The sequence below is a fragment of the Heloderma suspectum genome, chromosome 10 (genome assembly GCF_057233095.1).
Source record: "Heloderma suspectum isolate Gila_16-S chromosome 10, 16-S_ref, whole genome shotgun sequence".
In the NCBI taxonomy this organism is placed as follows: domain Eukaryota; kingdom Metazoa; phylum Chordata; class Lepidosauria; order Squamata; family Helodermatidae; genus Heloderma; species Heloderma suspectum.
The window spans coordinates 1563811-1577801 of NC_139467.1; the positions used below are offsets into that span (position 1 = coordinate 1563811).

General features: G+C 53.2%; 1 protein-coding gene across 1 annotated transcript; it reads left to right on the plus strand.

Moving 5' to 3' along the window:
- The first annotated feature begins 3584 nt into the window (after positions 1–3584).
- TTC9B (tetratricopeptide repeat domain 9B) lies at positions 3585–11383 on the plus strand. The gene is made up of 3 exons (XM_084814293.1): positions 3585–4187; positions 10453–10635; positions 11019–11383. The coding sequence occupies exons 1-3, from the start codon at positions 3704–3706 to the stop codon at positions 11099–11101; spliced, it is 750 nt and encodes a 249-aa protein (XP_084670419.1). The 5' UTR covers positions 3585–3703; the 3' UTR covers positions 11102–11383.
- Positions 11384–13991: the final 2608 nt, after the last annotated feature.

Below are 13991 nucleotides of genomic sequence, written 5' to 3' on the forward strand. Positions count from 1 at the left end.
CGAAGACCATGTGCTTCATAGTCTGGCTTTCTTCCTACATGTGTCTGAAGACTATTATTGGGCGCTATCAGAGCTGTTCTCTCCATTGCTGTGCATGCTCCTACGTCCATTGTTACCCCCAACATTACATCTCCCTTCCCCGTAGGATTCAGTTTAAAGCCCTCCTGATGAAGTTCTTCATGCTGTGGCCAAACACATTCTTCCCATCCTTTGTGAGGTGCAACCCGTCCCTTGCCAACAGCCCAACTTCCAGGAAGTATAGCCCGTGGTCCCAGAATCCAAATCTCTCTCGTCAGCACCATCTTCGTGGCCAGTCATTCACCCAGAGTATTTTTCATTCCCTTTCTATCCCTTTTCTAACTACTGAAAGGATGGATGAGAAAACTATCTGGGCCCCAAAGTTCTTGAGTTTCCTTCCCAAAGCTTCAAAGTCTGACGTGATTTCTTCGTAGCTCTGCTTGGCGGTATCATTTGTTCCCACATGGATGAGAAGAAAGGGGTACCTGTCAGTGGGCTTTATGAGTGCAGGCAACCTTTCAGTCACGTCTCTGATCCGTCCTCTTGGGAGACAACATACCTGGCGAGTCCATGGGTCTTCGCGACATACTTGGGTCTCGATCCCATGCAGGAAGGAGTCTCCCACTACTACCACTCCTCTCTTCTTCTTGTTGTAAGCCTGGGTTTCATTGCCTCTGTTTGACTGACCTTCAGCCTCTTGCTCACTCTCATGTAGGTTCCCCTGTGATTCTTCCTCTGCAGGATGAACTCCAGTCTCATCCGCAAGTACCTGGAATCAGTTCCACAGCTCCACTGCTTCCACTGGTGCAGAGTGGCATCTAGTTCTTCTTCTCCTAACTGTCACCCTTCTCCACCGAGTATCCTCTACTCCATTTTTCTTCTCCTCAGCATTTCCCACTTCTGCCTCATCTTGCTGTTGCTCTTCAAGCTTCTGGTCTTCCCTTTGCTGCTGTAGTTTCCCCATTCTGTCCAAGAACTCTTCGTGTTCTCTTATTCCCCGGAGGGTTGACAGTCGCCGCTCCAGTCCACATACTTTTTCTTCTAGCAGCGTGATCAACTGGACTTGTTGCAGATGTAGGCCATGTTGTTCTCAGGCAAGAAAACAAACATTGCACACACCTTGCAGGTCACCAACACCGGAGAGTCCTGTCCTTCCATTGCCTCTTTTCCCTTTTTGTGTCTAGCTTTGTGATTGTTCTAGACTAGCCTGTGCCTGCTCCTCTACTCAGTAGAGGGTAAAAGCAGAGTCCCACTGGTGTGGAAGTGTGTGTTACAAGACAAATAAATGAAAAAAAGATGTTTGTTAAAAAAGAAGAAAAAATGTTAGGGGCCTCCCCCTTGACCTCCCCTGCCGAACTCCCCTGGCCAACTCCTGTTTGCTCCCCCTGTCCGCTCGCTCTGGTCACTCACTCTTTGGGAGCTTGCTTGCTTCTGTAGTCCCTGGACCAGCTGGAGCAGCTTGCTCTGCTCTGCTCTGCTCAGCTGAGAGGTGGGAAACAGACTGAAGCTTCCTGCCCACTCAGCTGCTGGCAGTACTCAGGCCACCCCCCCCCAGTTCAGTTGGAGCTCTCAGAAGCACCTGGTGAGCTCACAGCCACTCAGAAGGATAAAGGGCAGCGCCCTGGGCTTCCTGCAGCCCACTTACCTCTTTGCCTCTGTCTCCTTTGTCTCCTTTGTCTCTTCTACCACTGCCACTCCCCTGGCCAACTCCTGTTTGCTCCCCCTGTTTGCTCGCTCTGGTTGCTCAGTCTCTGGGAGCTTGCTTGCTTCTGTAGTCCGTAGACCAGCTGGAGCAGCTTGCTCTGCTCTGCTCTGCTCTGCTCTGCTCTGAGGCACTTCCCCCGTCCTCCATGATTTCTCAAAGAGAATAGACAGAGGTTCTGAGAGTTCTTCTGCCAGTTCCTTTATTACTCTAAGATGTTGTTCATCTGGCCCTGGAGATTTGAACTCATTTTGCCATCCTTATTTAATAGTTGAACCACCCTTTCTTTCCTTTTACTCTGTGCATATCTGAAGAAAGCCTTTTTGTTACTTTTAGCCTCCCTCACTAACCTCAGCTCGTTCTCAGCTTTAGCCTTCCTGACGCCATCCCTGCAATTCTGTGCTACCTGCCTGTACTCTTTCTTGGTTGCTTCGCCTTCTTTCCACCTCCTATATGTGTGCTTTTTTGTTTTCAGGTCATCTCTAAGCTTTTTGTGAAGCCACATTGGCTTCTTCTGTTGTCTTCCACCTTTTCTTCTTGTTGGAATGGTTTATAATTGTGCCTTGAGAATTTCCTTTTTTAAAAGCTCCCACCCATCTTGGACTCCTTTTTTCATTAGAGTCACTTGCCATGGGACCTTACTGATCATTGTTCTGAGTTTATTAAAATTGGCTTTCCTAAAATCCAGGGTACATGTTTGGCTACACTTGGCTTTTGCTTCCTTTAGAACCAAGAACTTAAGTATAACATGGTCACTTTCCCCCAGAGTTCCCGTAACTACTACTTTATCCACTAAGTCACCTCTGTTGGTTAGGATGAAGTTAAGGATAGCCAATCCTCTAGTTCCTTCCTCCACTTTTTGTAGGAGGAAGTTATCCACCAGATAAGTCAGGAATTTCTTGGAGGGGCCACATTTTGCAGAATTTGTCTCCCAATAATATTGGGGGAATTGAAGTCCCCCATTACTACTACATCATGCGTCCTTGAAACACTGGCAATTTGCTTTTCAAAAGTTTCATCCTCATCTTCTCCTTGATTGGGTGGCTGGTTGTAGACTCTGACCACTAGAACAGGAATCCTCCAATACCACGCTCTGGAATTGCCCCCGGAAGTGAGAACGGAACCACTCTAGCACAGTGCCCTCAACTCCCATCCTGCAGAGCGGATCCAGTAAGACACCATGATCAGTAGTGTCAAAAGCCACTGAGAGATCTAGGAGGATCAACAGGGTAGCACTTCCCCTGTCTTTCACTGGGAGTAGGTCGTCAGTCAGAGCAACCAAGGTTGTTTCAGTGCCGTACCCTGGCCTCAAACCAGACTGAAATATGTCCAGACAATCAGTTTCCTCCAAGAACGTCTGAAACTGCCCAGCCACCACATGCTCAAGCACCTCACCCCAAAGGGAATATTAGCAATGGGGTGATAGTTCTCACATACTTCTGACCTCAGGTGATCAAAGGCACTGTGCACATGCTTCAAGCCAAGCTCCTCCCACATGCATCTCTTGATCCAGGGCCAGGTGGCTGGCAAGCAAAGAGGTTGAGGGCCTGAGCCCTAGCTCAGGGCAGCCCTATGAAAAAACTAGCACGAGAAGGGCAAAGGCCTCAGGACCCATCTCTGCTCCTCCATCAAAAACTCCTGGCTACAGAGCAGCCGGCTGGACAGGCCTCTGGAACATGCGCCCCTCCCCTCCCGAATCTCCCTCCCGTCACCCACGGAGGGCTGCGCCAAGGGCCTTCAGCCGAAGCAGAACTTATTTCCGGGCCTCCCTTTCCCTGCTCCCCGCCCCCGCAGCGGAAGGGGCGCCCGCCCGGTCCTGAGACAGCCGAGGTCAGGCTGGCGGCGCCGATGCAGGAGGAGTTTCCCACAATGCACTAGTGCGCTCTCCTCGGTGCTGAAGAAGCGCCCGCTGCTTTCTCGGCGCGCCGCGCCCGTTCCAGCCAGGCCCGCCCGCCCGCTCGCCCGCTCGCGGGCTCCTCCTTTATGCACCCCGCGCTCCTCCAGATCGTCCAGCGGAGACAAGCATTCGAGCTCCACCGGCATGGCCCCCTGCCTGTGAAGAAGGGCGAGATGGAGGACAGGAGCCCGTACAAGCAGAGTTGCCCGGAGGCCGGCGGGGGGAGCGGGGTTGCCTTGGTGGTGGCGGCAGCAGGCAGCGGCGGCGGCTGCCAGGCCCACCACGCTGCCTCTGGCAAGCTAGATCTGGAGGCCAAGATCCAGAAGGCTGTGGAGTTCAAGGCAGAAGGCAACCGCTGCTACAAGCAGAAGAAATTCCGCGAAGCCATCGGCAAGTACCACCGGGCCCTGCTGCAGCTCAAGGGGCTGGAGCCCGCCACTGACGTGGGTGAGGATGTGACAGCGGTGGTGGAGAAGAGCCTGCTGGGCAGGATTGGCTGGCACCGCCTCTCGGAGGAGCAGCGGGCGCTGGTGGAGGGCACTGAAGTCGAGTGCTACAACAGCCTGACAGGTGAGGCCTGCCAGGGGTACGAGGGGGCTGTTGCAGATACCAGCCTCTGGCCAGGCTGGCTTTGAGGGCAGCTCTTGGCACAGCAGCTGGTCCTGGAGGAGAGGCTCCACTCACTGGCCAAACCTGGCCTTCCACTCCCTCCAGTGAACCAGGCAGGCTGCAGGGAGGGCAGGGAGGGGCAGGTTCCAGGCGACAAGAGCCAGGTCTGCATCTTTGCAACTTCAGATGTGGAGCTACTCTGGAAACTAGCCAGGAGGCACCATGGAGGGTCTCTCTCCCCTCCAGCCCCTCAAAGACTGGGCCCTAGCTGAGGTTGGTTCAGCCCAGTCAGCAACTGCATGTGATGATGGGCAGCTGGAGCCTCTTGGCTTCAGACAGGTAGTCTTTGTGCCCATCTCCGGATGCTGAGCTGTTTGGTCCTAGCAGTTGGACAGGAAGGTGCTGTTGCACTCGTGTCCTGCTTGTGGGTTGGCCACTGTGTGAACAGAATGCTGGACTAGATGGACCCTGGGTCTGATCCAGCAGGGCTCTGCTGCTGTTCTCATGTTCATAACAGTGTGTTGGACATGGGACAGGCCTCTTGCGTATGGAGATGAGCGGCCCCTGCCTCGATGTGTTTCTCTCTGTTGGTTTTGATCTCCCACCTAGAATCATAGAATCATAGAATCATAGAATAGTAGGGTTGTAAGGGGCCTACAAGGCCATCGAGTCCAACCCTCTGCTCAGTGCAGGAATCCAAGTCAGAGCATCCCCGACAGGTGGCTGTCCAGCCTCGTCTTGAAGGCCTCCAGTGTGGGAGAGCCCACCACCTCCCCAGGTAATTGGTTCCATTGTCGTATTGCTCTGACACTCAGGAGGTTTTTCCTGATGTTCAGCCGGAATCTGGCTTCCTGTAACTTGAGCCCATTATTCCGTGTCCTGCACTCTGGGATGATCAAGAAGAGATCCTGGCCTTCTTCTCTGTGACAACCTTTCAAGTACTTGAAGAGTGCTATCATATCTCCCCTCAGTCTTCTCTTCTCAAGGCTAAACATGCCCAGTTCTTTCAGGCACTCTTCATAGGGCTTTGTTTCCAGTCCCCTGATCGTCTTTGTTGCCCTCCTCTGAACCCGCTCCAGTTTGTCTGCATCCTTCTTAAAGTGTGGTGCCCAGAACTGGACACAGGACTCCAGAGGAGGCCTAACCAGTGCTGAGTAGAGGGGAACTAGTACTTCCCGGGATTTGGAAGTGATGCTTCTATGAATGCAGCCCAAAATAGCATTTGTCTTTTTTGCAGCCACATCACATTGTTGGCTCATATTCAGCTTGTGATCGACAACAATTCCAAGATCCTTCTCGCTTGTAGTGTGGTTGAGCCACGTATCCCCCATCTTGTAAGTGTGCATTTGGTTTCTTTTTCCTAGGTGCAGAACTTGGCATTTGTCCCTATTAAATGCCATTCTGTTGTTTTCTGCCCAGTGCTCCAGTCTATCCAGATCACTTTGAATTTTGTTTCTGTCTTCCAAAGTATTAGCTATCCCTCCCAATTTGGTGTCATCTGCAAATTTGATCAGCATTCCCTGCACCTCCTCCTCCAAGTCATTCATAAAAATGTTGAAGAGCACTGGGCCCAGGACTGAGCCCTGCGGTACCCCACTCGTTACCTCTCCCCAGTTGGAGAAGGTCCCATTGATAAGCACTCTTTGAGTCCGATTCTGTAGCCAACTGTGGATCCACCGGATCGTTGTTTCATCTAGCCCACTTCGAGCTAGTTTGCTCATCAGGATATCATGGGGCACTTTGTCGAAAGCTTTGCTGAAGTCGAGGTATATGATGTCTACAGCATTCCCACGGTCTACAAGGGAGGTTACTTGATCAAAAAATGAGATCAGATTTGTCTGGCAGGACTTGTTTTTGACAAATCCATGTTAGCTTCGAGTAATCACGGCATTGTTGTCAAGGTGCTCCCAGATGGATTGCTTTATGATCTGCTCCAGAATTTTCCCAGGGATTGATGTCAGACTGACTGGTCTGTAGTTCCCAGGTTCCTCCTTTTTACCCTTTTTGAAGATAGGGACAACGTTAGCCCTCCTCCAGTCATCTGGCACTTCCCCGGTCCTCCATGATTTCTCAAAGAGAATAGACAGCGGTTCTGAGAGTTCTTCTGCCAGTTCCTTTATGACTCTAGGATGCAGTTCATCTGGCCCTGGAGATTTGAACTCATTCAAAGTAATGAGGTGTTCCTTGACCATATGCCTGTCGATCTCAAGCTGCAATCCTGCTCCTTCAGCCTGTACTTCGCCTTTGCCAGGGGGGTCATAGACCCTCTTTTGGGAGAAGACTGAGCCAAAGTAGGAATTCAGCACCTCTGCCTTTTCTTTGTCATCTGTTATCATTTTGCCATCCTTATTTAATAGCTGAACCACCATTTCTTTCCTCTGCCTTTTGCTATGCACGGAGCTGAAGAAAGCCTTTTTGTTGTTTTTAACATCCCTCGCTAACCTCAGCTCATTCTCAGCTTTAGCCTTCCTGACGCCATCCCTGCAATTCTGTGCTATCTGCCTGTACTCTTCCTTTGTTACTTGGCCTTCTTTCCACTTCCTATATGTGTCCTTTTTTGTTTTCAGGTCATCCCTAAGCTTTTTGTGAAGCCACATTGGCTTCTTCTGTTGTCTTCCACCTTTTCTCCCTGTTGGAATTGTTTGTAATTGTGCCTTGAGAATTTCCTTTTTTAAAAGCTCCCACCCATCTGGGACTCCTTTTCTCGCTAGCATCGCTTGCCATGGGACCTTACTGATCATTGTTCTGAGTTTATGAAAATCAGCTTTCCTAAAATCCAGGGTATGCATTTGACTACACTCGGCTATTGCTTCCCTTAGAACCAAAAACTCAAGTACAACATGGTCGCTTTCCCCCAGAGTTCCTGTAACTGCTACTTTATCCACTAAGTCATCTCTGTTGGTTAGGATCAAGTCAAGGATAGCCGATCCTCTAGTTCCTTCCTCTACTTTCTGTAGGAGGAAGTGATCCGCCACACAAGTCAGGAATTTCCTGGAGGGGCCATGTTTTGCAGAATTTGTCTCCCAACAAATATCGGGGAAATTGAAGTCCCCCATTACTACTACATCATGCTTCCTTAAAACATTGGCTATTTGCTTTTCAAAAGTTTCATCCTTGTCTTCTCCTTGATTGGGTGGCCGGTAGTTGACTCCGACCACCAGGTTCCTTTTATTCTTTGCTCCATTTATTTCAACCCAGATGCTCTCGATGGGGCTACCAAGCTCCTCCTCCTGTATTTCTGTGCAGAGATTTGTATTTTTCACATACAGTGCAACCCCACCTCCCTTTCTGTTCCTCCTGTTCTTTTTGAACAAGTTATATCCTTCAGTTGCTGTATTCCAGTCATGAGAGTCATCCCACCAAGTCTCAGTTATACCTATCAGGTCATAATTTCCCTCCTGTATTAAGAGTTCAAGTTGGTTCTGTTTGTTTCCCATACTCTGGGCATTAGTATATAGACATCGAAGACCATGTGCTTCATAGTCTGGCTTTCTTCCTACATGTGTCTGAAGACTATTATTGGGCGCTATCAGAGCTGTTCTCTCCATTGCAGTGCATGCTCCTACGTCCATTGTTACCCCCAACATTACATCTCCCTTCCCTGTAGAATTCAGTTTAAAGCCCTCCTGATGAAGTTCTTCATGCTGTGGCCAAACACATTCTTCCCAGCCTTTGTGAGGTGCAACCCATCCCTAGCCAACAGCCCATCTTCCAGGAAGTATAGCCCGTGGTCCCAGAATCCAAATCTCTCTCGTCGGCACCACCTTCGTAGCCAGTCATTCACCTGGATATTTTTCGTTCCCTTTCTATCCCTCTTCTAACTACTGGAAGGATGGATGAGAAAACTATCTGGGCCCCAAAGTTCTTGAGTTTCCTTCCCAAAGCTTCAAAGTCTGACGTGATCTCTTCGTAGCTCCGCTTGGCGGTATCATTTGTTCCCACATGGATGAGAAGAAAGGGATACCTTGTCAGTGGGCTTTATGAGTGCAGGCAACCTTTCAGTCACATCTCTAATCTGTCCTCCCGGGAGACAACATACCCGGGAGCCAACATACCTGCAGGAGCATGTCCAAGTACTGCACCTTGTTCTAATTCTTGCCCTTAGAAAATCCCTCTGGAGACAGGAAAGAAATGAGGCATTTGGGGGGAGCAGGAGGGAACCCCTCTGCACACAGTACCCCCATTGGGGTCTGCAGAGACCTGGATCCAGGGCATTCAGGGAAGTCCACTTAGAATCATAGAATACTGGGGTTGGAAGGGGCCTACAAGGCCATCAAGTCCAACCCCCTGCTCAATGCAGGAATCCAAGTCAGAGCATCCCTGACAGATGGCTGTCCAGCCTCGTCTTAAATGCCTCCAGTGTGGAAGAGCCGACCGCCTCCCTAGGAATTGGTTCCATTGTCGTATTGCTCTAACACTCGGGACATTTTTCCTGATGTTCAGCTGGAACTTATATCCCTCGTGAACCTCTCCGATTCTCAAAGTGAGACTACCAGTCACACTCTGGGCCTCTGTTTTGTTCTGAATGCAGGACAGCACACGTTGTGTGCAAGAGGTATATCGAGGAAGAGCTCAAGGACCCAGTGGTGGTGTGTTGCCTGCTCACCCCACCTGGACCCAGGGATGATCCCTGCCCTTTTGGAGCCACCTCCTACCCCTGACCCCTCATCACCTTCTCTTTCTGTCAGGCTCCTCACTGGATTTGAAACAGACATCTGCAAATCCTGGAAATGTCAAATTTGGCCAAACAGTTCCCCATCAAAATTCAAATTTACATTTTATCACCTTCATATCCTGTCTTTCCTCCAGTGAGTTCAAGGCAGCACACATGGGTTCTCCTTCCCCCATTTTATCCTCACAATGACCCTGTGAGGTAGGTTAGGCTGAGTGATAGTGCCTGGCCCCAGAGAGCTGCATGGCTTGGTGGGGATTTTGATCTGGGTCTTTTTGGTCCTGCTCTAACACCCTCACCTTTATGTCATAGATGCTTTAAACTTGTTGGTATCAATTGACTATTTCTTTTGATTTTGGCAGTTATTGTTCATGCAATCTCACAAAATGTCAAGCATGAAATACCATTGCATGTGACTCATCAAATTCTCTCAGAAAAATGTACAAATGTTTGCTTATTTATTCTGCTGCTCATGAGCACAAAGCAAGGCAGGGCACTGATGGTATCCCCCTCCCCACATCCAGAAATCCTGTTAAGCCTCTTTGTTGGCTTCTGCGGTTTCACTGGGCATTTCCTGATCACTTCCAAGCCTATCCTTGCATGGTTAAGGACTAGCAACTTGGTTTTTAGAAAGAAAGCTGAGATTCCTAGGAGGATGGATTTTGCTCTCTGTATTGCGTTCTGTGGGATTTCTGTGCTTGCACAGAATAGCAGAGCATGCAACCGGAGGACAGCCATGGGCGTAGTCAAGCAAAAGAGAAATGAGCCATTTTGGCTGGGAGACACCCCCCCCCCCCGGCGCGGTCTGCAGAACTGTGCTGTCATGGATTTGCAACCTTAAATGAACCCCAGCAACTTGTATTTGTTTTGTCTCAAGAAAAAGAGCCAGAAATTGAATCATTTGGATGGCAGGAGAGGAAAGACAGAGGGAGGAACAGAACAAGCCCAACTTGATGGATGCATCATGAATATTTGAAGTGCCAAACCTCAACCTTTGGAAGAACAGCCCTGAAATAGGGCTTGTTAGCACTATTGATGCAGTCTGTCAGATGCGGGGGGGGGGTCAATATGGAGCTGAGAGTCTCTGTAAAGTTGGAACCCAGCAGAGAGATGGGGGCAGGGGGATCTTTTGTGGGGCATCCTCAGTCTGCTGCAACATCTGCTTTGTGGGACCACTTGCTTTGAGACCAAGAGGCCCAGGGGACCAGGGCTGGTGCCAAGGCTGCTTCCCTCCCTGTGGTTGCCATGCTGCCTGTAAGCCTAGCTGGACAGTGGCTGCATCCTGGCAATCTTTTGTGTGCCATCGTGTGGCACACGGTTGGCACTAAGTCAAGGTTGTGGTAGTGGTGGCACCAACGGCAATGCTGTGTGGGCTGGTGGTCTCAGGGAGGCATGGCGTGTCAGCCAGGTGGACAGCAGAAGGCTGGTGGGTTTGAGAGGAGCCGCAGATCCAGAAGGTGGCCGCTCGGGAAGGGCTGGTGCATACGGAGGGGGACCCTGGCTGCTGGGCTGCTGCATTAACAGCCCTCTCCCTCTGCTGCTGGGGCCCCTTAGCTTGCCTACTGCAGTCGGAGTTGGTGAACTACGAGCGGGTGCGAGACTACTGCCTGAAGGTGCTGGCCAGGGAGAAGAGCAGCTTCAAAGCCATGTACCGGGCCGGCATCGCCTTCTACCACCTGGGGGACTACGACAACGCCCTGCTCTATTTGAAAGAGGCCAAGAACCGCGAGCCCACAGGTAGGTGCATGGGTGGTGCTACACTGCAAGGGAGAGCCGCCTCATTGCTGTGGTGGGGGCAGGGTTGGAAAGGGACCACAGGGTTCCAGGGCAGAGGCCCTGCTTCACCTGCAGAAGGTCTCTGCTCCAGCTCAGTCCCTGGCATCTCCAGGCAGGGCTGGGAAAGGCACTTGCTTGTGACACCAGAGAGCCATGGCTGTGGTCAGTGTTGGCAGTGCAGAATGAGATGGATCCGGGGCCAGCCTCCGCATAAGGCAGCTCCCTGTATTCTTGGGTCTTGGGTTTCCAGGTTGCAAAATGGAAAGGGGGAGCTGTGGCATGCCCCCAAACAGCCTGGTGCTTGCTTCTGCCGTGCCCACGTGCTCCATTTCTTCCCTCTGCAGATACCAACGTCCTGCGGTACATTCAGCTGACAGAGATTAAGATCAGCCGTTGCAACCAGCGGGACAAGGAAGTGACTGCATAGTGCAGGGCCTGCCCCCCCAGCGCTCCCCCCACCCATGCCGGTGACAGACAGAGCCTTCCACGCATAGTGCCAACAGCGCCCAGGATCCACCCACTGCCCTCCACGATCCAGCAAAGTGCCCTCAGGAGTCCGCCATGCCTGGCAGATGCCGCAGCCAGTGAGAGCCTCGCTCTTGAAGGACCATTTGGCCCCCAGTCCTCTGGGCTGCGGGATGCGATAATGTAGCATTTTGCCCAAACACTGTTGGGGTTGCTTATTTATCTATATGTATTTTTAAATGACAGAATTTGCCAGGTGTGCCTCTGTAGCACTGGGGGCAGAGGAAGCAGCAGCAGCAGCAGGGAGCTGTCTGGGAGGGTGCTCTGGGCAGCCATGGGCCATGTGATGCCCCTGGGGCGGCCAGTCAGGGTATTGGGCAGAGGTGGGAAGCCCTCTGATCAGGTCCCCTCCCTCCCGCTTGGACAGGGTGGGACCTAGGCTGGCTGGGCCTCCTTCCCTGGCTGGAACACTGCCCTCTCCTCCTATCCATAAGTCCCCTCACTGCCCTCCAGCTCCCCTCCCCAGAAGTCACCACTGCTTTCTCCCAGAACTTTGCAGGGTGGTGGTGAAGAGAATGTAAGAACAGCAGAGGGGCCCTGCTGGCTCAGGCCAAGGACAGCCCAGCATCCTGTTTCCAATAGTGGCCAGCCAAGCGGCTCTGCGAAGCTTCCCCCCTCCCCCCCACAGGGCACCAAGTCCCCTTTGCTTCCCCAACAGATGGTCTATGCTCTATGGTGACCTCTAGCCTGTGACCACAGAGCCCCCTTTCTCTGCCCTGGGGAAGTGCTGTCAAGGGCTCCTCCTCCTCCAGCATGAATGTGCCTAGTCCCATTTTAGAGATTAAGCTACCCCACCCCCATCTCTTGTCATTCTGGTCCAAGAGTTGCCCCCGTCTCTCCATCGCAAGGAAGAAGCCCCGGCCCCCTCAGCCCACCTGCCCCTCTCCTTGCAGCAGCATGTCTTGCACATTCCTCATTGGGTGCACGGGAGGTTTTGTGTTGGCCACATCTCATCTGGACTCCCAACGTGGAGAAAATTTAGAAGTCTGAGCATCAGGAAATGGGCCCCGGTGTCTGAAACCGTGTCCATTTCATGATCCCCTCCCCAACATCCACACACCCCTTTGCTTGTTTGTACAGTTTGGACACATTTGACTGGCTGCAAAATACAGAAGCCCCATCCTTCAGGGTGGGGCTCCCTTAGCTGGGCCTTGCAGGATTTGTCATCACCCTGCCCCTGGCAGTCCCTTTGTCAGGGGGCCATAGCCCCATGCAGTGAACCTGGCCAAGCAAGGCTTTAACACATGTCCTTTTCCTGAATAAGGAATGGAAAGGGAGGGCAGAGCATGCACAGAGAGCCCTTGACTGCCTGCCTGCGTGTGGGGGTGGGGGACAGATGGAAGGCATCTGGAGGGGGCCTTGTGCTGGCTGTTCGCAGGACGCTTCTGTTCCTCTCTGGAAAGCAAAGTGGAGAGGAAGCACGGCAACATCTTCCTGGGCTGGGACCATCCCACGTCAAGAGCCAGGGAGTTCCTCTGGCGCCTCCTGAGTTGTGCAGTGGCCACGGGAGCAGGTGGAGGTGGAACAAAGAACGGCGGTGAGCTGATTTGCAGACCGACCAACCAACGGAGAAGTTGCAGAAGGGGAGGGGTGCTGGATGGGCCGACCGGCCCAAGGAGCGGTGCTGGTGCAGCCGAGAGGCCCCCTGCCCTCCCCAGGCAGCGGGCCTCCCGCGGCGCCGGCGGCCTGCTCCGGAGCACCCCTGGCCGCAGAGCTGTGCCCAGCAGCCGCGGCGCGATGGCTGCGCGTCCAGGGCTTTCCCCCACGTGCGACGCGCTTCCTGCACAGCGCTGCCGCGTGGCCGCCTCCCTGCCCTCGCGCCGCAGATGGGAGCGGGGGCTTCCCGAAGAGCGCCAGGTGGGTCTGTGGCTGAGGCGAGAGGGGAGCGCGTGCCATTCCACCCGCCCGGGAGCCAGAAAGGGCCAGGGGCGCCGAGAGAGGAAGGCTGGGATGCCCCTGCCAGCGCAGCAGGAATCACCGGAGCAGGTAAAGGATGGCCGGGGGGGGGGCGGGGGTCCGTGCCGGGTCTGGCACGGTACCGCCTTGCAAAGCCCTCGTGCAGGCTGCAGCGTCACAGGCCCCGGGAGCAAACCTGGCCCGCCTGGCGCCCCGAGGCGGGGTTCCCCAGGAGGCCCCGCCCCCCACCTCCGGTCAGCGGCGGCTTCCCAGCTCCCGTGCAGCTGTTTCCTTGTCCTGAAGGGCCGGAGCGCGCCCTGGAGCTGGAAGAGGACCCCCACCCCTGGCCCGGAGGGTTCCTCCGTTTCTGGGTCCCAGCACTGCGGAGATGTAGCCCGCCCCTTTGGAAGAGATGGGGGGGAGAATATTCAGGGCCCCCAAGTCAGAGCAGCTGAACGGAGCCCCTTGCACGCGCCTAGCCAGAGTTTCAGAGGCGAGCAGGGTGAGGGTGGGATGTTGCTGGACACAGCCGTGTATGAAAAGTGGGGGGCTCCTGAAAGCGCGCGCGGGGAGGGGGGGTGTCTCCAGGTTGCTTAACCCACATCAGTTACCCTGAGGATCCGTCAAACCTGGCTGGCTGTGCACCCTCGTGGCCCATTTCTCACACCCTTTAAAGCCCATATTCGTGGGGGGAGGGGGGTCTCCCCCGGTTAATTGCGCTTTGGGAGCCTCACAGGAGCTGTTCACCCCCAATGAACTTGGAGCAGCTAGGTGCAAACTGTGTGTGTGCACGTGCATGCATGGGAGCCGCTGTGAAATTTGACTTGCAGCACAGAAGAGGGGCCGCGGTGGCTTAGTGGTTAAGACGCTGAACTGCAGACTGGAAGGTCGGCAGG

Excerpts from the sequence above, each read along its gene's own strand:
- TTC9B (XM_084814293.1), top strand. The coding sequence starts at position 3,704 with ATGCACCCCGCGCTCCTCCAGATCGTCCAGCGGAGACAAGCATTCGAG. Across the intron at positions 4,188-10,452 it reads GTGCTACAACAGCCTGACAG|CTTGCCTACTGCAGTCGGAG; the intron begins GTGAGGCCTGCC and ends GGGGCCCCTTAG. Across the intron at positions 10,636-11,018 it reads CAAGAACCGCGAGCCCACAG|ATACCAACGTCCTGCGGTAC; the intron begins GTAGGTGCATGG and ends TTCCCTCTGCAG.